This window comes from Maylandia zebra, linkage group LG18 (genome assembly GCF_041146795.1).
Source record: "Maylandia zebra isolate NMK-2024a linkage group LG18, Mzebra_GT3a, whole genome shotgun sequence".
NCBI lineage: Eukaryota > Metazoa > Chordata > Actinopteri > Cichliformes > Cichlidae > Maylandia > Maylandia zebra.
Genome location: NC_135184.1, coordinates 10176451 through 10199596, shown reverse-complemented (window position 1 = coordinate 10199596; position 23146 = coordinate 10176451). Strand labels below are relative to the sequence as shown.

General features: G+C 39.8%; 1 protein-coding gene across 1 annotated transcript; it reads right to left on the bottom strand.

Moving 5' to 3' along the window:
• Positions 1-597: 597 nt before the first annotated feature.
• gipc2 (GIPC PDZ domain containing family, member 2) lies at positions 598-22707 on the bottom strand. Its single transcript, XM_004555241.2, has 6 exons — positions 22057-22707; positions 7556-7741; positions 3613-3793; positions 3095-3207; positions 2851-2932; positions 598-1702 (listed from the first exon to the last, which is right to left on the bottom strand). Exons 1-6 carry the CDS (start codon positions 22330-22332, stop codon positions 1551-1553), a joined length of 990 nt encoding a protein of 329 aa, XP_004555298.1. The 5' UTR covers positions 22333-22707; the 3' UTR covers positions 598-1550.
• Between the last annotated feature and the right edge of the window lie 439 nt (positions 22708-23146).

The window sequence follows — 23146 nt, the reverse complement described above, 5'->3', positions numbered from 1 at the left end:
GGAACTAGTCTCATAGCAGGACAGGAATCAGCTGGAGCACCCTTGGGTGGAGTTTGCATGCTCTCCCTGTGGTTTCCTACCACAATCCAAATGCATGCAAGTTAGATTAATTGATTATAAATTGGTTGTAGGTGAATGGGAGCAGGAATAGCCTAGGGACTTGGTAGGCTGTACTCCTCTTTGATAGGCTTCGGCCTCCTGGTTTAAAAAAAAAAAAAAAAAAAGGATAAAAAAAGGATAAACTGAACTAGGTGTGACTAAATAATCTTAAAACTAACCCACACAAGTTTTTGAATGTGGAAAACTAAAATATATAAAAAAAGAGAAATGTCCTTAAAGTTTTAGCCTTTTTCAGCTTGATAACATTTGTCCACACTACCTGTGTGACGAAGCATAATATTCAGATTTTACCCAAATCCTACCCCTGAGAAACACCCTGTAAATCTAAACTAATAAGACTAAAACTGAAACTAAACTAAAAAAAAACTACAAAATACAAATAAGCCTTTTCAAACATTACCAGCTACAATGAACTGCAAATATTCAGAGGAAGATGCACAACCAAGTCTGGAGCCAGATGCATTCATGACACAGCAGTCACATTAACAGTAAAAATTTTATTGTCTATGCAACAAAAGTGATCCCTTATAGTTAACATCAGAATATGACGGTAATCAGTCTGTATTTAAATTCACTTTGACAGCCGGTGCAGTTACATTAATACAAGTGCATTTATTTAAGACTGCAGACTGAAGTTGATCTGGACGTGGCCTTCATGTCGAGCCACATCTTTGAAAGTCTTACAGCATCTGGTTTTTCTATTATAAAATAAATTACAGGGGGAAAGAAACGCTGAACAGACCTAACAGAAGACGAGAAAAAGAAATATGAGGAATGTGTGTCGTCATCAAAAGGCGTTCCAAGTAAAAAGTCCTCTCTGTATTGCTCGAGATGTGTCGTAAGGGCAACTTCTATCATTTAAACGATTTAACAGGTTTCTGGAGAGAGAGGAGTATTGCTACAATCACTATGACTGATAATTACACAATGCTGCTGCTGTAAAAATCAGCAGCACCTCCACATATAAAAATAAGCCTATAAAAAGCTGTGCAATACATCTGAACATTCAAAAAAATCACACAGCTACTATAAAACATGATCAAACTCTAAAATTTAAGGTTGTGCATGTACCATTTAACAGACCCCTGCAGGACGACACTTAAATGCATCGTGAGCTTCAAACTGCAGCTGTTCTATCGCTGAGGTTTACACAACATCTGGAATGTCAGCAGGCCGGAGGTGGGTCCACTTCTTTTGTGTAATTGTGTAACAATTACACAAAAGAAGTGCTGATGCGCTAAACCTGACTTTTAAAGACGCCTTGGCAGAGAGCAAAGCTACACCTAAGAACAAAGAGAGGGCGGGACACTGCATCCACCCCCCCTCCTGGGTGGTGCTATTTAAAGTTTGTCCAGTTGACTTCGGAGATTATGAAGATTTTGGGGTGTGTGTTTGTGGAATATGCGACGAGGGAGGAGGCAGCTGCAAATTTAAAGTCTTCCATCCCTGGCGTCTCCTATGGCGCCCCAGACATCAAAGACGAACTCGTCGGGAAAGGCGAAGTCTCCGAGGGTCTCGTCTAACGCCATGGCGAATTCATCCGGGTTTTTCTTGTCGCGTCCGACCTCGACCATCGTAGCAGCTGGAGAGAGAGGAGGTGATAAATGAGCGTCGAGACTGAGAATCCTCTACGAGAGCTCTTAAGAAGATGAATTCAGGCATTACGCAAACTGGAAATATTTTATTTCCTTTTTTAAATGAAATCCATCTATTGCATTTAAGGCCTTTACACACCGAACGTGTGCAAATATTTATGCTGATGCTCTGTAATTATTATTCGGCTTCCCTAGATGTGTTCCCAACTCTGCCATCAAGAATTCAAACTGCCTGACTGACATCTTGAAATTTGTATGAAAGCAGCAGTTATAAAACTGCAACAGAGAACTGGTTGAACCCCAAATCTCCATTTATGAATTTTCTTGTTTAGAAACATCAACACCAGCTCATCATTCAGGGGAAATATATTTCTTAGCATGTTCTTAAAAATCTGGTACCGGGAAGTGTTGTAAATAAGAGTCCAGGAGTTTATAAATAAGAGAGTGAGAAGATTTTCCAGCACGTTCTGAATCTGGGACAGCATCTTACTGTGTGATTTGGTGGCTCAGCATTCCCTATGCATTCTACTATCTGCTAATAAAATGTCGCCTCGGTTTAAATCCCACATTCCTGCTTCTTCAGCCTCAGCCGGCGAACAAGCACAATAAATTTCTTTGTTTTGTTGTTTGTTTGTTTTTTGTCTCTGGGGTTTGTGTGTCATGCAGTAACTGTCAGAGTGGACACACAGTGAAACCTGAGTACTTCAGCCACAGCTGGATATTAACTTTTAACTATTTGTTTGTTTAAATATTAATACTTTAGAACAAGTCTAATTTTCTTGCTGATGTTTTTAAGTGAAATAGATGTTTTTTTTGGTATGTCTTCTTTAAATTGTCCTTTGCACTACACTCTTGGAAATACAAAACCTTCATCAGCTGATCAGATTGAGGCCTGTAATCCCAAAGGAACTACAGGTATGATGGAATTTCACAGCTTCCTGCTATAATCTTGCAGAATATGAGGACCTTAGACTGATGAACTGATAAAGACCCAGGGCGAACAGTGGGTGCAGTATGATACCCGGCTTAACATTTATTTTGGGGCTTTATTTTTTTATGACCCTTTATTCTTGACAGGCCAGCAGAGTAGTAGTAGTAGGGGGAAAAATAAAACTTTAAATTAGACAATCCTTACCAAGTTCAGTGTCTCTGATGCCCATGTAGCTCTCCAGAAGGTCATCGACTTTCTTCACGGCCTTCTCCTCAAATTCTGTCGGCTAGCACAAACACACGACTCAAAGCGTTAATCCCCGAGCTCCGTATTACGTTCACTACTCTACCCAGCCCTTGTACAAGGACACCTGACAACAGTGCCTTTGTTTCATGCAGATTTGGACATTAATTCAAAATAAACACTTATTTCCTCGAGAGAAACGCACCTCATCCTCTACGGTAGCCGGACCTTTGGAGCGGAGTCTCAGAGTCCCCCTCCCTGTGCCGATCTTATTTTCACCGGCAGGTTTGGCGCCCTTTGACCGGGGTTCAAGCATATCTGTGAATAGAGAAGACAATATTAAGTAAAAGACACGGTGTGCGTGTGTGTTGTTCTGAACTTGTAAACCTGGTAAAACAGGTTTGATTTTGTAAACTGTTTATTTCCCTGAAAGGAATGCAGAGCCCACGCTGCAGTGTTTAAACGTGACTGCATTGTGAAGTTATCAGCGACATGAGCCTGGTGTCAAAACGTAGGTAAAAGGAGATCTTTCATAGGCCGCACCTTGTTTTGACAGGATTGTGACATGACACTGAAACAACCTAAACTCAAACACATATGACAACTTGTCCAAGAGAGAAAGTGTACTTGTATACTCCTCAAAGTTGGCCCGCAGTCTCTTTACCATGTGTATCAGTTGTTTAATGTGCTGAAGCTTCTGAGTCGATGCTGCTTCTTACTTACCGAAAGCCTTCATGGGCTCGACCAGTTTCAGGGTGAACGGCTTGTCTTTGGGCAGGTCTTTAAGCATGCGTGCGACCTCGTAGTGCCGCGTCCCGACGATATTTTGCCCATTAATGCACTCTATATGGTCGCCAACACAGATCACCTTCACATTGTCCGCAACGCTGCCGTCTTTGATACGCTGCCACATACAGAGAGCACAGAAAAAAGGAAACAAAAGTGATGTAATTACAGGATGGCATAAAAGCTACACGGAAAGCTGATGTTTGAGGGTTTCGTTTTTTGTTTGAAAGCAACACTAGTGCATGTGGATCAGACCGGTATTATCCGCTGTTTGTGAGCCTGTGGATGTTTAAATTATACATACTTCTGTGGAAATCCGAAGAGCAACAAAGGTCACTTTCTTCCATTTTTAATTAAAAGAGTAAGATCCAGAATAATCCTTGAATGTCAGTATAACCAGGGTCTGAGGGTTTTTTTAGAGGAGGTCATGCTGTGGGTTCAGGTGGTGGTGAATCAGAATCATAAAACTACTCTTAGAGCCTCTTCCCTCCATACGTTTCACACAGAGCTATAAAACAAGCATCAGGGGTAGACAAGTGATCCTCACAAGAGATCACAACTCGTTAAGGATGTGAAATAAGAAACCGAGAGAAGCTTAAATCATTCAATTTCCATACAGATTAATAATGAAAAAGTCCAGCAAGTTAAGTCCGACTTAATTAAAGATCACTCAACTTACAACGGCATCACCTCACTGGCCCACAGGCTGTAGTGTTAAACACAGTCAGGTCATCAGGATGCAATGCTGTTGCAGCATCACATGATGGCACATGTGAGCAGGCCGAGACTTTATGATATTATTATACAAGAGACCGAAATATGATCTCTCTGATTCAAATGTATGTGTTGCTATTTATGCGCTTAGCTTCACATTAACAGAACATTTAGTCAACTTTTATATATTTAGCATATTTATGTTACGTTTTCTTCATCTCGTTAATTGTTTTTGTGTGTGCGTGCATATATATATATATATATATATATATATATATATATATATATATATATATATATTTTTTTTTTTTTTTTTTTTTTTTTTTTTTTTTGCAGAAAAACTGAGAAAAACAACTTTTTGGGAAAAAATATAAATACTGGATTACAGTTAGTGTTCATTATCAATGAAGACTTAAACCTCAGAGGGTTAATAAGCCTTATTTTCCATTTTATTAAAACGTGTCATGCCTAATAAATCTTTTCCCTAGTGCCCTTAATGATGAATTTTGACACCTCAGTAAAAATAAATAAAGATGTCATTTCTGATGCACACCCAGAACCAAATAAAAACCAATCTATCCCAGAGTATTCTTGTTCTAATGAACCGATGTTATTCTGTATGTACTCCTGGTCTCACAGTACAGCACCGACTGACTCCGACCAGAATAGAAGCAGGAGTGGGAGGCCAAACTGACCAAGACGACATGCACATCCACAAGTCTATAGGTTGAGAAATAAATCAGCTGGCAGCTTCATTAAATGGTACCTGCAAAAGATCAGTGTCACCGCCAGTGGTGGAAGAGATGCCTCCAGCATGCTGGCTGGTTTTTACGGAATGGTTCATGTGGGCAAAGGACACAGGAAGGTGAAAACCGAGTAAATAAAGACTATGATGGAGGAGTGCTTAAATGGTCTGTCAGTTCAGTCTGAAAAATATGATAATTTGGAGGGGTTAGTACTAAAAGGGAATTTTTTTTTAACAAGGAAGGTTATCACTGTGAACTTTGCAAACCATAAACTGTGGATGCCGCTCGACTGGAGCTGTTCTTTGTGTCATTGCCCTGTTGTAGGAGGAAACTGGCTCCAATGGAGCTCCAATGGCTTTAATGCAGAGGCCAGGTGATTGTGTCCAAATTATTTTAGTCAAGTCTGCACAGGTTTTCAGAATCAATAAGAAAAGTGAACACAGGATAGAAGCAGAGAAAAAAAACGATGGTTTGCAGACGACCTCGATGTGAAAAACCTCCACTGATTTGAGTTTGACATCATTTGTCAGTAAAACATGCCAGCACTGGTGAAAGGGATTGCTAGCTCGGAGGCATATGTTTCCAAGAGCTCAGACAACTTGGATCCACTTCTATGAATTGGATTCCCATCCCGGTTCTCAACTCTGCTCACAGCTTGTTAGAATGATATGAGCTAAATCACCATTAAGCAAAAGTCAATGTCTTGACTACATTCCTCGTCTTATTTGAAACTCATTTGATGAGTGAAAGTATGTTTTGTTTTGTTTTTTTAAATATTAGCAACATGAAATTTTCTGGGTGATCCTGAACTTTTGAGCAATAATTTATATTTTAAGATTATTTCTTCACATGTATTTGAATCAAAGAGTGAAAAAAGACATGACATGTAGTGGGAAGAGAGTAGACGACAATACGAAGCATGCATGTGGACAGTGAGACTCAAAGCAGGAACCTGCGCCAGTCAGCACTTACATCCATGTGACATGAACACGCAGCTCTCAGGTTATTTAACTTTACTGTTTACTTTATATATTATGAGCGTGTGTTATTTAAGTGGGTAAAGCTGAGAGCGTGTATGTCATCATCACTGTTCAGTATAATACTTGCTGTTTGGGTTGCACATGTTCGTGTGCTGTTTTTTTTTTTTTCTTTTTGTGGAAATCAACTGTTCCAAGATGATTTACAGGTTCATTACAAAAATAATCAACATGTTTATTAAAGGGTTTATGCACACGTTCTTTGAACATTTATCTTGCTCACAGTATAATGAGCAAGATAAATGTTCATAGAGCCGCCAACGTATTGGTACACGTGGTATCACACAGTGAAAATACACCAGTGAAGGTTACAAAAACAAAACAAAAGAACAAATCCATACAATCAGTGGTTAGTGTGTACTGGTCTATCGTGTGTGCAGGTAGTCTGCCCTGCTGTAATGCTGGCAGGTTGGAATCAGTTTCTGAGGAAGCAGATACGTCTATCCTGGTTTCTGGTTGTCAACCAGGTCGTCGTCAGTCTGCCGTTATTATTCCAAATAACACTGGTCCAAGCATGCTACTGGGAAGAAATTTATATTTGAGAATCCTAGTCAGGCTGCTGACCAAACTGTGGTGCCTTTTTACAAGGTTGGGTGTGTTTGACAGAGTGGTCATTTGGGATTAGCTGGATAAAGGCATTGTCACTTCTTTTTGCGTTTTGAGACACAGGACGACGCTATAATCAGTCAGGTGTGACCCAATCCCACAAGTTGGCGACCCTACATGCATTAGTACGACTAGTTTTATTAGTAGAGAAAAGCTCCTTCCAAATTTGGATTTTCCAAATAAATCCATCAGAGAAAGATCATACATGCCAGGCTCCTTTCTCTTATTTTGAAAATTCAGTAGCTGCTAACCAGCTAGCCCTGGCACTTCCCCTCCTGTGACTACTCTTGTAGCGGTCCTTGAGCTTAATTAGCTGCTCCAACTCCACCATCTTGGACTGCTGCTGGGAACAGTAGTCCTCCACCTGCTTTGGAGGTCGACTGTGAGCTGGAGTCTCACTCAAACCGGACCCTGCAGCAGGTGGAGATCTGGTTCTTGTGCACAGAGCAAACAGCTGCAGTCCGAAATGGTGAAGCCAGACGAGAGACTCACTGAAGAAGCACCTCAATATATTAATCATTTATTATTGTCACAAAGTACCCGGCAAACATAATATTTGCAGAGGATAAACTTAATTATTTTTCACTGCTTAATATTTTACTGAGAAAGCTTGTGCAGTGTGAAATGAGCTGCACAAACACACTGTATATGTAGGGGAAACAGATGACGTTCTTCTAGCCTTGTATTAACTAATCACATTACATAACTCCACATCAATGCAAATTAAAGGTAGATTGTGATGCATTCACTGTGAGGAGCTCTGCTCCTTCTTCTTACCTTAATGAAAGCGTAGCCGGCTCCGTTGTCTGTGATTGTGAGGCCCAGAGCATCTTCCGATTTATAGACTTCTACCTCTTTTTTTAACCCTCTAACGTGGGCGAAGATAAAATCCTCGAGGCCGATCTGCCCCCCCAACAGCTTATCCATGTCTATCTTGTGTGTGTTGAGAGTGCAGAAGAGGATCTGTAGACAGAAAAGAAGCAGGAACATCATTAATATGTCACATGTGAGATGAGGTCCATCCAAGTCTGCATCTCGTATAATTAACAATTATTTGAAAAAATTATTTCTGTTTTTAATCACAGCATGAAAATTGAGCTGAACTCCAAAATCAAAGTTGCTGGAGTGTAGATGACTGAGCTGTGTCACTGTGCTAAATGCAGAAGTCATCAGGGAGCTCTGTGTTCATAGCAGCTGCTAAGTTATGCGGTTATGCCCTCTGCCACCCCACGGTGAAATCGGTGATAGTCCGAGCTGCATTTTAAATCGTGTTTGAAGCAAATGGGGGAAATGACCTTTACTCCTGTGTAGCTTCACACCTCACCAGGACAGAAAGAAGGGCAACACGATCACCAGAAACATGATAGACCAGAAGGAGCCTGATTTAACTCCTCTTCAGACAGAAGCTGGACAGTGAGACCCAGGAGGAAGAGTCCAGTGCTTGTGAATCATTTATCCTGCTCTGACTCACCTACACAGACATTTAAGCTGGAGCTAAGTTCTGCTTTTATCCAGATTTATTACCAGCGCTCATATTAAAGTGGTGCATCATTTCTTCGACTGCGGGATCAGCTTTGCAAGAGAAAATGATCCAGGATTCAGAGGCTGACTTGCAGATCGGGAATGTTTCGTACAGATTTATCTGCAGGATGACCTTTGTGCACCAATCAGTCACTGGCAGTGAGGCTGACCTTGTTTGGGCCTCTTTGTCCTCCTGTGTACCGACAAGTGCTATTCACACACGCATTGGCTGACGCGGCCTCTTTTGGTTGCCTTGGGTTACCAGACTATAAAAGAATTTGATTATAATGGAGGGAGGCCAGTGGAGGAGAAGGCAGAGAGAAAAAGTAGAAGTACAGGAGAAGGGGAGGCGATGGGTGTACTGTAGCTTAATTGACAGCTTTTTTTTTTTTTTAAACCCCCCCACCCAGCCCAGGCCAGGGTGTTACCCCCGCATGGGTGGGAGGACTGGCAGCAAACGCCTACGCCCGATTACCGAGGCTGCCGCCTGCATTAAGCTGCTTCTGTTAGAGGCAGGCAGCTCTCAGCACTCCTCTCCTCCTGCTGGGCCGCCTGCTGACGCTGCGAGTGTCGCTACTTTGCGATGAGCAGCATCACGCGCTCTCGCACAGCCTCTATTCTGACGCCCTGACTCACAAGAACAGATACTACACCTCCCACGGCCTTTGCCACGCTCACCAAAGCCCCGATAACCACATGGAAAAAGGGCAAGTCAAAAGAGAGGCGCTGCAATCTGCTCAGCATCATCCAAGACAAAGCTAGTCATGTGTCCTTAACAAGAGGATTAAAAACTCACCGAATCAGATTTAAGTTACAATTTAGAGACAAAACTGTGTCGCGGATCAATTCTTTGTGGTAATATAATGCAGGTAGTTTGTGTAAGAAAACATTTCAGTTGATATACGATAACATACGATATACTCGTTTTCTCTACTGACTTTTGCTTTTAAATAAATTATCTGCACTCAAAAGTCTAAATTGTTGACATTCCGATAAAGATAAAGAGTAACAAATATATACATATACCTACCACAGGCATTTTCAACCAACGTCTGCATAAAATCACACAGAAGCTGAAAAGTCAAACTACTCATACATATTTAAAACCCTGAACCATTGACATCTGTATCTAGTTTGTATCTTTTCTTTTTTCTTTTTTTTTTTAAAACAATCATTAAGCTATAATTTTTGTTTAAAAAAAACAAAACAAAAGCTACTCTTGTAGAGTCCAGGAATAAAAGCATGGAAATATGCATAATAAAACCACTTTAATATAGATGGAAATAGACGTGTGACTAACCGGCTATTAACAGAGAAAGAGAGCAGCTGAAATGAGAAAATAACAATTTCCACCTTTTGTTCTCCACATCTAGACTGTATGAATCAGATCTATTATCCTCGCTTTTAAAAATATATATATAGAAGGTAAGTCTAGAAAAATAGAGCCCCTAATTGCACCTGCCTCTGAAGTATACCCCGGCATTGAAGCAGTATTGACTCAAAGCTTAGGAAACCTGTTTCTTTGGCAACTGAACCGCTGCCAATTTACAGCCTCTTCAGCTAGCCTCTAGTCTTTTAACGGCAGAGCCGAGGGTCAGAAAGATTACAGAGGAAGCATCAAGCTCAAAGTGGGATCTCACTCATACGTAACGCCTTCATAAGCTGCTGTGTTTTTTTTTTTACACTTTCCATCTTCTGCTGTTACTTTTTGGCATTTTTAGGGCTTAACTGGGAATGCTGAGCTAAGCTCTGTGTATTGTGGTGTGGCTGTTTTCCAGCAGGAAACCACATCCATCAGCATTTAGGCCTGTGTAATCATTTACCTAACTGCGGATGTGAGACTCTTCAGGATGAAGGCTGAGGGAGGGGTGATTTTGGAAAGGTGGTGCAGAAAAAGCATAGTTTATTATGAAAAGCCTGTTTTTAATTAACTGAAACATGATCTTTCTGATCCCGGCTGACAAACAATACAGCCCTGATCGTGTGGTCCAGAGTGGAGAGGGCAGATGGGTCATTCTGAGTCAAATCAGCACCAGTTTTTTGCTCAACTGCCTCAGATTAGCATAAAAATATTATGCTACAAAGTCTGAACATATCTATTGAGTGTGGGAAATCTTAGCTTCATATATTCAATTGTTTTCAACATATATTTGGATTAATGGTCTTTGGATCCCCCATCACAACACTCTACTGGGGGATACTTTAGGCTGGACACCATCACACATTTTGGATATCTTACAAGCAAACACCAAATCTTTCCAGAAAAGTCAAATTGAAGATGTTTTTTTTAAATACCACAATGAACTTGAATGAAAATACTTCGACTACTTCTACCATCTTTAAACTAGTTCTTTCTACAGGTCTTCAATTTCCAAGTAAATTCAAGTTCTCAGGATTCGATGTTGAACTTCAGCTACTCTTTCTTTTCAGATTGCTGAAGTCCATTTAAGTTTTGGATGACATACCTTAAGTAGTTTTATAGATAAAGTGATTTGAAAAAATAAAATAAAATAAATAACTTCTGAGAAAAGGCTGGAAAAACCACCAAAGTCTCCAGAGAATTATTATTATTATTATTATTAGCAAACTAATAAGTATGGAAAGCTAACATTTGGTATCATCACTTCTCTTTTTTCTGTTGTCCCAATTCACAACATCAGTTGTTTATTTTACCTGCATATGTCACATTAATTGAACTTATTTTCACCCTTGCTGTCCACGTCCCAACAGTCGGGCCAACCTCACAATATTAGACCTGCTTTTTACAGTAATCTGATCCCTGATGTTTTGCCTCACAGATATTACTTTAAATACACTGGCCTCATAATTTAAATATAACCATCCGCCACTTTGACACCACACACATGACAGAAAATAAAGAAAAGCAGGATAGGTCCCTCTTTAAAAGCATGTGCTGACTAGAATACTTAAACTGGCATTAGTTCATGGGGATGGACGGGTAACGTAGGTTTATTTTAATGTAAACAAATAGATGTAAATGTTCTTTTAAGGAACATTTCATTTACAAAACAGATGAGCAGCCTTGGCTATCTTAAACACTGCCTTTATTTGATAGAGAAGGACAGGAAAGTGGGGGAGGAAGACGTGCAGCAAAGGGTTTGGACTCAAACTCAGCCTTGGGGAATACGATCACCTGCTCAAGCAGAGTTAAACTGGTGCCTAGCTTGAAATGGCTTTTAAAGAAATTCTTCCATTCATATTCACATCTGTGTAGCAATGCTAACATCACCTGACTGGGAGTATTAGTACATTCTACTGAAAACCGTCAGGTTACTGTGACCCAACTGCAGCTTCCACATTTATAAAACCATCTTAGTGTGCCACTTTGGAGCGTCCAGCTTTCAGTCAACACGTCTGACAGCCCTGCTCTGGACGGAAAACAGATTCGATTTTTATACAGTGTGAAAGTGCACTGAAAATAAATCATGTTTACCTCCCAGGTTAAAGATTAACTTTGAGGAAGACGGTTCATTGATGTTGAAACACATTCTTAGCTTGATGTGAAACCTGGACAGTAAGTTTCCATTTAAGTGTCTCTAATTTCCTGAGAATAAGCTGTATTAGTTGAAATTAAGCCAAGTTTAGCTGGTTTATTGGTGAAGAATAATTGATGAGAAACAGTCCACAGATACCTGGATGTGTTTTTTTTTTTTTTGTTTTTTTTTTAAATCCACTGCTTCAAAGAGCTCACGGCCTACAACCTGAGGTTAAACTCTCCTCTGGTGCACCACCACACCCATCATAGATGATAACGAAAACTAGTTTTCTTTTCACCCGTGGCTGTTTTTGTCTCCACGCGGTTCCTCCAGAGATGCCGATGGAAAAATGAAGTTGCCGTGACAACAACTCCACCACAGCTGGTAAACAACCACTTAAGTCGCTTAAAAACAAGCTGTGGTCCAGTGAAGAGTGAGCACACACCTGGGGTCTGTTTCTGCAGCGTTGCACTCCTCGTTAGCTCGTTTCTTGCGGGCATGCGATGAGCACACAGACAAGAGTTCCTGCTAATTTGCTTATCACATGTGTAATGAACCACTATTACCAGTAAGCTCATGTTCCCTGGAATCGTGTTGCAGGATCATTTAAATGCATGTTATTAGAAAGCAAAGCTGGGGGTGTTTAACTTGGCCAGGTCGCTCTTATAATACTGATCCCACTGGGACGTCCCGATAACAGTTTCAGCTCAAGAGGATTGATCGTTATGAAGGTTAAAAAATAAACTTTGGGGAAATAACCCACCAGCTGTGAATAAGTTACCCAAATAAAAAAAAAAACAAAGCCTTAAATTAATCCCTGCTGAAAAGACTTAGCTAAATAATGATCATTATAAGCATCATAAAAACAAGTGGCAGATCTGATGGCCAGGATCCAAGTGGCCAACTACTGTATAAATATTGTACTTTCACAATGTACTTACAAGGATCAGATGTGAGGCGAAGAGTGTATTTGTGTGGCGTCTAATGCCAAGATTGGTCCCAATAAATCCAACCTAAATCTTGGCATTGCTCATAAACTGCACTGTGTTGGCACATTTCTTCTTGTGCAACTCACCTGTTTTGATTTCTATAAACTAAAGCTAATCAAACAATATAAATGATTATTACTATTGCAGTCGGACGACCGCTGGCCACTTTCTGACGTTAAAAACCTCTGGTTGCCTAGGTAACCCACTAGTGCATTTACTATAAGTCAATCAACAGCATACTGCGTCCTCATTGGCAGCTCAAAGTCGTTGAATCTCATTCGCTTTCTGTGCGCTCTCTTGCTTTATCAGCATACATCTTCATAGTAACTTGGTGCAGAGATAAGAGGGCAACACATGCAAAACTGCTGCTTGCTTACCAGACAGTTCTTTGGAAAACAGCGCGAGCATTCCTGAGAAATGCCTCAGACCTCCGGACAGTAAAAAGGTCTGAATCGATAAGTAATAGAGATTCTTAAAAAAACAACAACAACAAAAACAACATATTTTGTGCACTTTTCCTGTCTTCTGCAACAAGTTTAAATGTTATTATTCTATAAGCCTCAATATTAACTATTTGAACAAGCTGACCTTATAATAAACTTGTAACTAAGCCCACATTTGGATTCTTTACCCACAGACCTTTAAAAATAAGCCCCAAACTGTCTGGCACTCACATAAACACAAATTTACTGTAATTAATCCGATCCTCCTGTGTCTTAGTGACAGAGCTCCGATACTGGTAAATTGTATTTGTGGACTTTCCTTTCTGGGGTTAGACTTTATTAGTACAGCAGCTCTATCCAGTCTTTAGTGACATAAACACTTTAAGCACACGTCACTTTTTGATTCTGCTTTGTTGATGTTTTACTCACCCTTTCATTCAAGTAGTAGTTTGTCAGTAAAGCTCATCTTATCTCATCTTATGCGAGCTCTGTTGTTTTTCAGCCCATATTTTTGTTTATTCTCCTCACATGATTTACAGTTTGATCATCTCAGAATAATCTGTCATTCAGCTGGGAAAAAAAAAAAGAAAAAAAAAATCACTGACTTATTGAACTGATAACCACATTCGTGTGAGTACTCAGCCTGACTGATAATGCCAGGGTAAATGAACACAGATAAAGAAAAGATAACCTGGCTATGTTGAGCTTGCTTCATAGTAAACGGCCTGCGATCACCCTATTTATAACATTGAGTGGCAGAAATAAGTTAAAGATTTTAGATAAGAGTTAAAAAAAAAAAAAGCACTGATAGGGAAACATGTTCACTTCAAAAAGCACTCATTCCTCATTTCCTGTATGCAGGTTTGGTTGGTTTGCATACTGTTGAGGTAACAGGTCTGCATTATTTCTCACAATTCGATTAAAAAAAAAACAAAGAAGAAGAAGAAGGACTTTTATGCATGAATAAAAGACCTACTAAGCATTCTAATCCATGTCATTTTAATATGGGACAAACAGTCTACAACTGGGCAACCTGAACTGCTGTTTATCCTGACTTGGCTTGTTTTTTACGACCTCCAGGAAGTGAGTGCTGGAGCCTAGTAACACAAACAACAGACTCAAGCCCAATCAAATAAGATTGTTTCACCTAATTCCCCTACTACACCACCACTACCCTCCACCAGCAGCACCAGATTAAAAAACGTCTGGCTGTGAACTACCTGGAGGAAAACAAAAACAACAAGGCATACGTCCATTTCGCACGACCGTAGCCCAGATATTCAAACTACAGGCAAATGGCTGAGTGCTTTCTGCTCATCAGGTGGACAAGAAGCAACGTCACAGGGCCACACCTGAGGCTGTAACTCACTGCGGGTGTAAGTCCAATAAACAGACTTTGACCTGAGCTGAACGAGCACGTCAAGATTGTAATATCATATTGGTGTATCATTTGTGGCTCATAACACGCATGCACACTTATCTTAGTCATCATAAAGCGTTTGCTTTAGTATGCGTTTAGCCATTTTTTATTTCGATTCCAGTTTGTTTGTTTTTTAATCTTCCTCTGCTCTTTGCTTTCTAGATCAAGTTACTGATTCTCGGCTTTAGTGTGAGATAAAAAAGTAACAAAGTTATTCCTCAGACATGAATGTGAATGTGACTTGGACAATATGACTTCGTTCAGCAAAAGCCATAGATGAAAGTTCAGTGAATGCCTGTCACCTGACCCACTCAGAATCAGCTGTACAACGACCAAACTGCACAAGTTTCATGTCTGCGATGCAGAGGAACAGAAACAAGCAGTGGTACCCTTAATGTGTCATCCTGTTTCTGATAATTTACCAGAGAAAACACCAATTAGGGTACTAGAGGTATGTGACGAAATTGCCACGAAAATTGCCGAAATTGCCGAAATTGCCACTTATTTTTATTTACCACTGAGAGAACATATAGATCATTACGTTTAGATCTTTGATCTGGTACTCTAGTTCCAATTAAATCGAACTAATCAATTTTCCCTCTTGGTGCGGTTTGTTCGTGTAGGTGTAAACACAGTTAACGCACTCAGGTTTGGACCAAAACAACCACACGAGACCCTTTGGAGTGAGTGGTCTCGGTGTGGTTCCAAACGAACTTCAGAGTGGTTCTTGTTTGGTGTGAACGTGATCCGATTCGAACTAAAATACCAGGTTTACGGTACAAGTTTGGGCTAAAAATGTCCTGTATTGTTTGTACTCTGAATGCAGGAAGATGCTAAAGATATTAAAAAGTCTGCACAAGCCGTGAAAGGAACGTAAATTCTCAGCGTTGTCTAATAGTCCAGAACACGTCACCTTCTCCCTGAATTTACTTTTGTTGCTCCCGTCCCAGAATCATCTGGCCAATGAGCGGCCTGAACATCCTCACGTGGTTTGTAGTGATGCATTTTGGTTTGCTCATAGTCAACTTAGATTTTTCTCTGCGTGAAAACAAACCAAACCAGGAGAAAAATGCACAAGTTTACAAACTCATCAAAACAATTTTGGACCAGAGTAAACATAGGTGTGAAAACGGCTTAAGAGTAGGGTGGGGCAGGTTTGAGATGTGTGTTTAAACTGTTTTCTTATCTTGGTTTATAGTCTGTACTGTGGTAAAAAATATAATAAAAAAAGACTCTTGAAGAAAAATTTGAGATTCTGTTTACTCAAGTTGTACAAAGTTGTGGTTTAGTTTAGTTTCAAGCAGTTTTACAAAAGCAAAAACTGATTTTTTTTTTTGCTTTTGATCACAATGTCATGAAAACAGGATATAAAACTGATTTTGTTGCAGGCTTTTAACAGAGTTTAAATCCGTTTTACAATCCTGAAAATTTCACGTAGCCATCTCCTGTATGTAACGATTCATGTGGGCTAAAAAAATGACTGCAAATATTCAAAGTGTGATGGCAAAATTTTGCATGGCTTTGTAACATATAGTCAAGTTATTGTACAAGAGGGGGGAGGAATCAGCTGATTTTGAGTGGGTCAGGTGGGAAACGCTGAATGATTTTCCATAAAATGACCCAGCTTCCAATTAAAAGCACAACAACAGAGGCTCAGAGTGAACTGAGACATGCCTTAATGCAACCGTTTCTTGGAAAGAAATGTGTAACCTATTATAGGCACAACAAGGAAGACAACACCACTGTTCATACTGTTCATGACATAATTTGTATCTGGTTGAGCCAAGATCTCATGTAACCTCACAGAGCGACTGGTTTACAAACAACCACAGTCTGTGCAGCTCCAAATAAATCAGCTTACATTATTTAGTCCTCCATAACTTCATTTACAAGGATGGTTGACTTTAAAGTATAAAAATATAGATTCGATTTAACAGTTTAGCCAAAACGTAACTGAATAAACATAAAAGAAAGAGTATAAAATGAATCGAACTAGCTGCACAGCTGTGACAACTCAAAGAACATTCTGATGTCCAAAACTTTAAGCAACACAATTACCCTAAAAATTACCGGAAAACACGACTTGACTCGCTCATATTTTAACCTTTAAAAAACAAACATGTAACTATTTAGTGGCTTATAAAAACATAAGACTACGCCTTTCAAAAAAGCAAAAAATGTTATGTTGATATGAAATCCAAAGATCCAAAGGTCTTTATGACAGCTAAACCAGATGGCACATCCAATAACGGCTGATAGTCGGTTTTGAGTGCCAACTGCATTTGACAGTTTAGCAATACCTAAAATCTCACAGCCTCTTGATGTACTCTTCAGGAAATGCTCACATCTCTTAAAGCGGCATGAAACAGCTCTTTCTGGCAGAGAAATACACCTCGCTGCCACTACCTTCAAGTACTTCCAGATAAAACTGGACTGAAAACTGCAAAATCATTTTATTTTTCCTCACAGAAAATGTTCATTCACTCAAAGCTCAAGCACAAAACTCTCCCGGTTAAATCATCAGTCCCAGTGATAAACGGCTCTATTACAATATTTTGGATTCTCTGGTCAAAAGTCACAGGTATAGGTTTGAGATATCTTTATTTTAGTGGAGAAAACCAGCCAAGCATTGCATACAGATCATTGTCAAAACTGAAAAATCTGTCATTTTAATGGCTAAAGGACCTGTGGGGCTTATTGTAAACTGTAACTCATGCAAAGCTACTCTAGCACCGTCCAGAAAATAAAATATCAAGCTAGCACAATAGGTCAACGTTAATTAAAGCTGAAGACTAAAACATAAAACCTGTTGGTTATATCATCCATTTGGGTGGGGTGACAACAAGCTCCGTTACATTTCAGAAAACAATTACATAAACCGGTCTTAGACTTCTCTAAGTGTCATCCCCTTTTGTAGATCTCCATCAGAGAACACTGACTAGCTGATATTGAACAGTAAAATGTCCTGTCTGCTGTGTGCTTTAGAAATGCATAAAATAAAATACTAAACATGGTATATAAATAAAATGTATTAAGGTTACGATTACGCCGTATTCAGAGTGTACACTCCCAGATAAAAGATGTCACTGTTAATTTAATAGAGAGCTAAACAAAGGTGAAATAATACATGATTTTTTTTTTGTTAAATCTTGGAAACGTTGGAGAAAAAAAAATCAGTTAGACTTTAGCAGTAATGGCCTTTTTTAAAATCTTTGTTTGTTGAGGGGGAGATTTGTGGGTAATTTACAGACAAAACACTTTGATGTCACAAGGAAAAACATTAATGATAATTTGGGCAAATTAGTTGAATCAGGGCTTTTCTAAATTCCCCATAGATGTGAATGTGAGTATGGATGGTTGTCCTTCACTCTGTGTTAGCCAGCGTGTACCGCGCCTATCACCCTATGGTAGCTGGGATAGGCTCCAGCCCCCCGCAACACTGATAAGGATAAGCGGAAGAGAACGAATGGATGGATAATTCGGGCAAATGCAACAAAATAAGATATTATACAGCAACCATACTGAATAATATTGTCTTTCATTCTTACTTTGCTCCTGTAAAGCAAAACTTTTTTGGCTTTAAATTAGCATTACTGCTGTCTTTTGCTGATCCTGTTACCAGCCACGTTCAGACTGCAGTGCAACAAGGTTTGGTGGTGTTTACGGAAGGAGGAGGCTGCTTCCCTGGGTCCTCTGGGACAATTTATCTGCTTAGATTTGAGGCTGTGCCCACTGAGCCGGACACGAGGGACTTCCTGTGGTAAAAGCCGTGGAGTCCATGAAACATTATCACATCTAACTCCCTCGCTCTGTCTCCATTTAAATGTCACAGGTCTGATTGATAAGACATTTTGTAAATAAAAAGCCAGAAAAGAAATGTACTGGCTTTCTTTATATTCTTTTACAGTAAAAGAGAAATGGTTAATGAGTACCTAAAAACACTCATGGCTGCTATCAATGTGAGATAACTGCTTAACGGCATAACTTAGTATGTTGACATTGAGTAATTTTTTTTCCTGTGCTACCTGCTAGGCAAGCATTGAGGCATTAGCAGGAAATAACTCTTTATCTCTCAGTGTGACAACAATCTAAATAAACTAGCGTCAATGTGAATCTCCGGTGATCCCTGTAGTGCAGGTTTTCTCTCGTCACCCTTTACGTGGTCATAAAACAAGTCACAGAGGAGCAGGTTTGAGGCTGGTACTTAAGCGCAGTGAGAGTTCAGTCTCTGAACGTGCTGTGAGGCAGTTGTTGTAATGAGACAAGTTCAAACAGAGGCAGGAGATTCCTCACCGAGGGTCATTCATGAACGTGACGGGACAAATGCCATTTAGACACAAAAACTGAGGGATTAAGATTAATTAAAGATAGTTTTATTCCATCAAGTCAGAGTTTCAGAGGAGCGGCACGCCATTATCAGGAGTATATCTACACATGACGTGATTCACTGTATACCAATGCTACTGAAACAAATTCCTTTCCAGTTACTGCGCGCCTGTTGAATGAGGTGGTTGTAATTGTTGTGTAACGTAATCTGTCTCGATACAGCTTCATGTCGCCATGCATCATCCTCTGAAGGAGGAAGGAGCGCGTTTCTGTCAGCGTGAATTTTAAACTGGAACTTAAAATGAGTTGGTTTGCACTCACTAGTTTATCACTTTTAAACTTTTTTCCACCATGTTTGACTTTAATTCCTATTCTTCAGTACAAAGATGTGCATATACTCCCATATCATAAGTTCCGCCTACAATGTTGACATGCAGTGTTTGTTATGTCTGTGCTGAGCTAGAAGAAATGCAATTTCAGTCTACTTTGCACTCCTTGTTGCATGCCAATTTTGAAGCCATTTTAAAGGTACCAGTTATTAAAATACAACCCTGAAGAAAAGTTTGTTTTTTTTAATGGAAAGGCAAACAACAGACTTATGGTCTCATACTTGTTCTTTCTTGATCAGCACTTTATTGCTTATCCAATAATTGTTACATTTGAACAAAGCTCATATAGGCTTCACACTTTCTCCTCATGCTGGAAGAAAACTTTTTAGGGCAGCAAACAACAGGATATTTGACTTATTTTAATTTAAGACAATGTGTTTTATCTTATTTCAATTTAACACTTTTTAATTTAACGTAAAACTTTTTTTTTTTTAGTTAGTTTAGTTTCAAATTCTTCAGTTCCTGAAGGAGCTGCATAGTTTTTACAAATTGCATGGTTCAGAATAGCTAGAACTGTACTGTTGTCCCAGATGGTTGTATTCAGTTAAGCTGGACTAGACTGTAATACAAACAGTTCAGTTTGTCAGCAATAAAACTGACTGAAGTGAGAGAAAGACTGAGGACTTTGTTATTAGATAAAATGAATACTGATAAAGTTTACCTTTATGGGCAGAATCTGCAGGCAAAAAAAGGTGATAAATCGCAATAATAGCTTATCGTGAGTTAAGTGTTGTGATAATATCGTATAGTCATACCTCTAAAAACCACCCAAATGCTAAGTGAATATTTAAATTAGCCTTTCATTACACTGGAACCAAAAATAATGAACAGGATTTTTTTTTTTTCCTTCTAAGACGTGGACGCCCAGCTTGAGATGATCTGTGGGTCAGATCTGGTTTAAGGTCTGCCACACTGATGCTGCAAGAGATGTATGTAGCCACTGTTACGTCACCGACTGGCTTGTGAAGCTTGAGCTGAAGGTTTTCAGTATTTCAATATTTCACCTCATATAAAAAAGCTTCACGCTGCGTAATAAAACCCATCACCTGACACCTACACTATCAAAACGGTCACTACTCCATTTGTAGGAAGCTGTGTTTCAACTTCCTTTATATAGAGGCAGGAGAGGAAGAAAATGAGCAAAATCGTAGGACTTCAGGGTCCGCTCTGAAAATATGTTCCTGAAATTTTTATTCCAGCTTCTGGATGTATTCCCCCTTGCCCTGCAGGCTTTTAGGAGTAAATATCTGTGTATTTCCAATGCCAGAAGGCCTAATATCAAAAACTAGTGATTGAAAAAAAAAAAATCACTGGGAAATTCTTTTTAATAAGAACAATGGGAAAAGGAGCCAAGAACGGTTCTCCATAGACTTCTGTAGAACCGTGAGTCTTTGAGTCGCACCCTGCTGGGTACTAATGCACTTCCACACAGGATTCCCTTTTCAGACTCAGACGCTACACCCATCGAGTTGGGTGTTAACATATTCAAATAGCATCAAGCTGAAAGCCAGAACCCAAGACGTCCTGGCAGGTGATTTCGGTTTAACGACATGATGGATGTTATGCACTTTACCCGTCAGGTAAACAAAAGACACAAATGCCACTAACGCTTTCCTTTTAAAACCAGAGCTTAAACTGTACAACTTCAGAGGAGGACGTAGAACACACTTTTGTCTTGAGAGCTTTCGTGTTTTACCGCAATAAAACAGCATCTAAAAATAGATGCATGTTCATTTGTAAGGCATCCAGTGACTGCATGTAGCACCCATGGTTTTACAGGGTTTAAGGTGTACAGAGTAGTACACTAGAGTGAGCAGGGTGTGTCTTTACAAACATGAGGCAATCATAGACTTTTAATGGCCACAACGCAATTACACTCTCAGAAAAGCCACTTATAAAAAGTGTTTAGCCCAACCTGAAAGAAGCAGTGAGATCTTTAAGAGTGGAAGGGGAAAGTCCTTATTCTGAAGAGGAAGTCACTGTAATTGTAAAACAACAAAAAACTAGTAATCTACTGGATTATATACACTGGTGATGTGAATAGTTGAGAAAATAAGTCAGTCTTGACATAGAAATAGGAGTTTGGAAATAAGTTTCTATGGTTTTGATATTGTGTCATTCCTCATATGGTTTATTTTGATTTTATATGTCTTGTTGACATGTCTGGGACTGTATTTGTGTCCATCTATTTTGGTTTTCTTCTTTGTTTTTTAAATGTTATATGTTCTGATAATCATGTCAAGTGTGTTTTGTTTGTCACACATTTACGACATCGTGAGCTGGAAGAAAGATCATTTCCGTAACTCAAAGTACTATTTATTCCTAAATACTTCCTGCCAACAAAGTCCTGCATTTACACTACTGTTGTGTATATGTAAACCATTTTCAGGGGCTCATAGCATAAACCTTGAAAAAGTTCAGCTACACTTTTTAAAAAATTTGAAAAGTACTTTTTCCCCTAATTTCTTAACTTTCTGAAATATTGGATCAGTGATTTCCTTTGAACCTTCCCAAGTATTTAAGTTAAATTACCTGTCAGGTTTAAAGGGCAAAACATTCGTGTTTTCCTAAACATCTACCAAGTGTGCTAGCATACTTCACGTACTCCCTGTAAAATCCAGCTTCAACACCTAAACGCAGCGCTAAATCACTGACACCCCCCACCCTTCCTGTGACAACAGGTGAGATCTTACCTCAGGTGGAGTTATATTAAACACCTCTGCTATCTTCGCGTACAACTCCTTGACATTGCCAAATCCCTCGATCCTGCCGGTGGGACTTCCGTGCGCCAGCTGCGTGTGGAAGACTAGTTTGGGCCGCAGGTTGGCAGGTGGCGCCGGGAGCCCCGCTCCATTCACCGCGGATTTACTCAAGCTCCCCGCACCTGTGTGCCCGCCGCTGACAACTTCGTTTTCCACCAAATGCTCCTTTGTTGACTTGTTTTTCTTCTTCCATGGTCCCAACGGCATTTTTTTTTCTTATTTCGGGTTATCTTTTTCGATGTGGGATGAAAAAATCCGAGCCTCTGCTATAACATTGAAGTAGCTAACCTGTTGAGTTCGTGTTCTCCTTTATTTGCTTCCTCCTTCCCTAAAAGCCTTTCTTCATTCCTTCCACCACTCTTCCTCTCCTCAGCTGGCCACTTATTTAACTTTGTTCTTCGATAGCGACTCGGCCCTCGCTTGCAAATAAACCGTGTAAATATTCAACAGGTAGGGGGGTGAGTTGGATAAGCCCTGATACAACCTGCCGCCGCTGCTCGGTCCTCGGCTAACAATAGCTGCTCTGTATGCCTATCAGCATGCCCTGGGACGCAGGCGCAGTGGGACGAACCAGGGCTCAAGAGGGAGGGAAGGATCCCTGGTGCACCTGTACGGCAGCACAGGGAGGAGCGTCACTTTTTTCAATTATTCAGCCTTTACCAAGACTTTACTCAAACCAAAACAGTAAGTCTAATACTAAAACTTTCCAAACGTGCCCAAATATGACTGAAACCCCGCTCTAAATGTGCGTTTTTGTCACATTTTCTCAGAGAAATATTTTTAAAGGTAGCATTACTTTGTCACAGAGGAACTGTAAAAAAGGAGGGAACCATTACTTTAATCATGAGGGCAATCACGTGATTTTTCTTGTTTAGAAAATGCCAATATTTATACACAAAAAACAAGCAACGTGCCAAATTTAGCAAGTAATCATGTTATTATTACAGCTCCTACCTGACGGCACAATGAAGCTGACCTCTAGTGGAGGTCTCCTGGAGGTTTATCCAGTGTCTTTATGTTG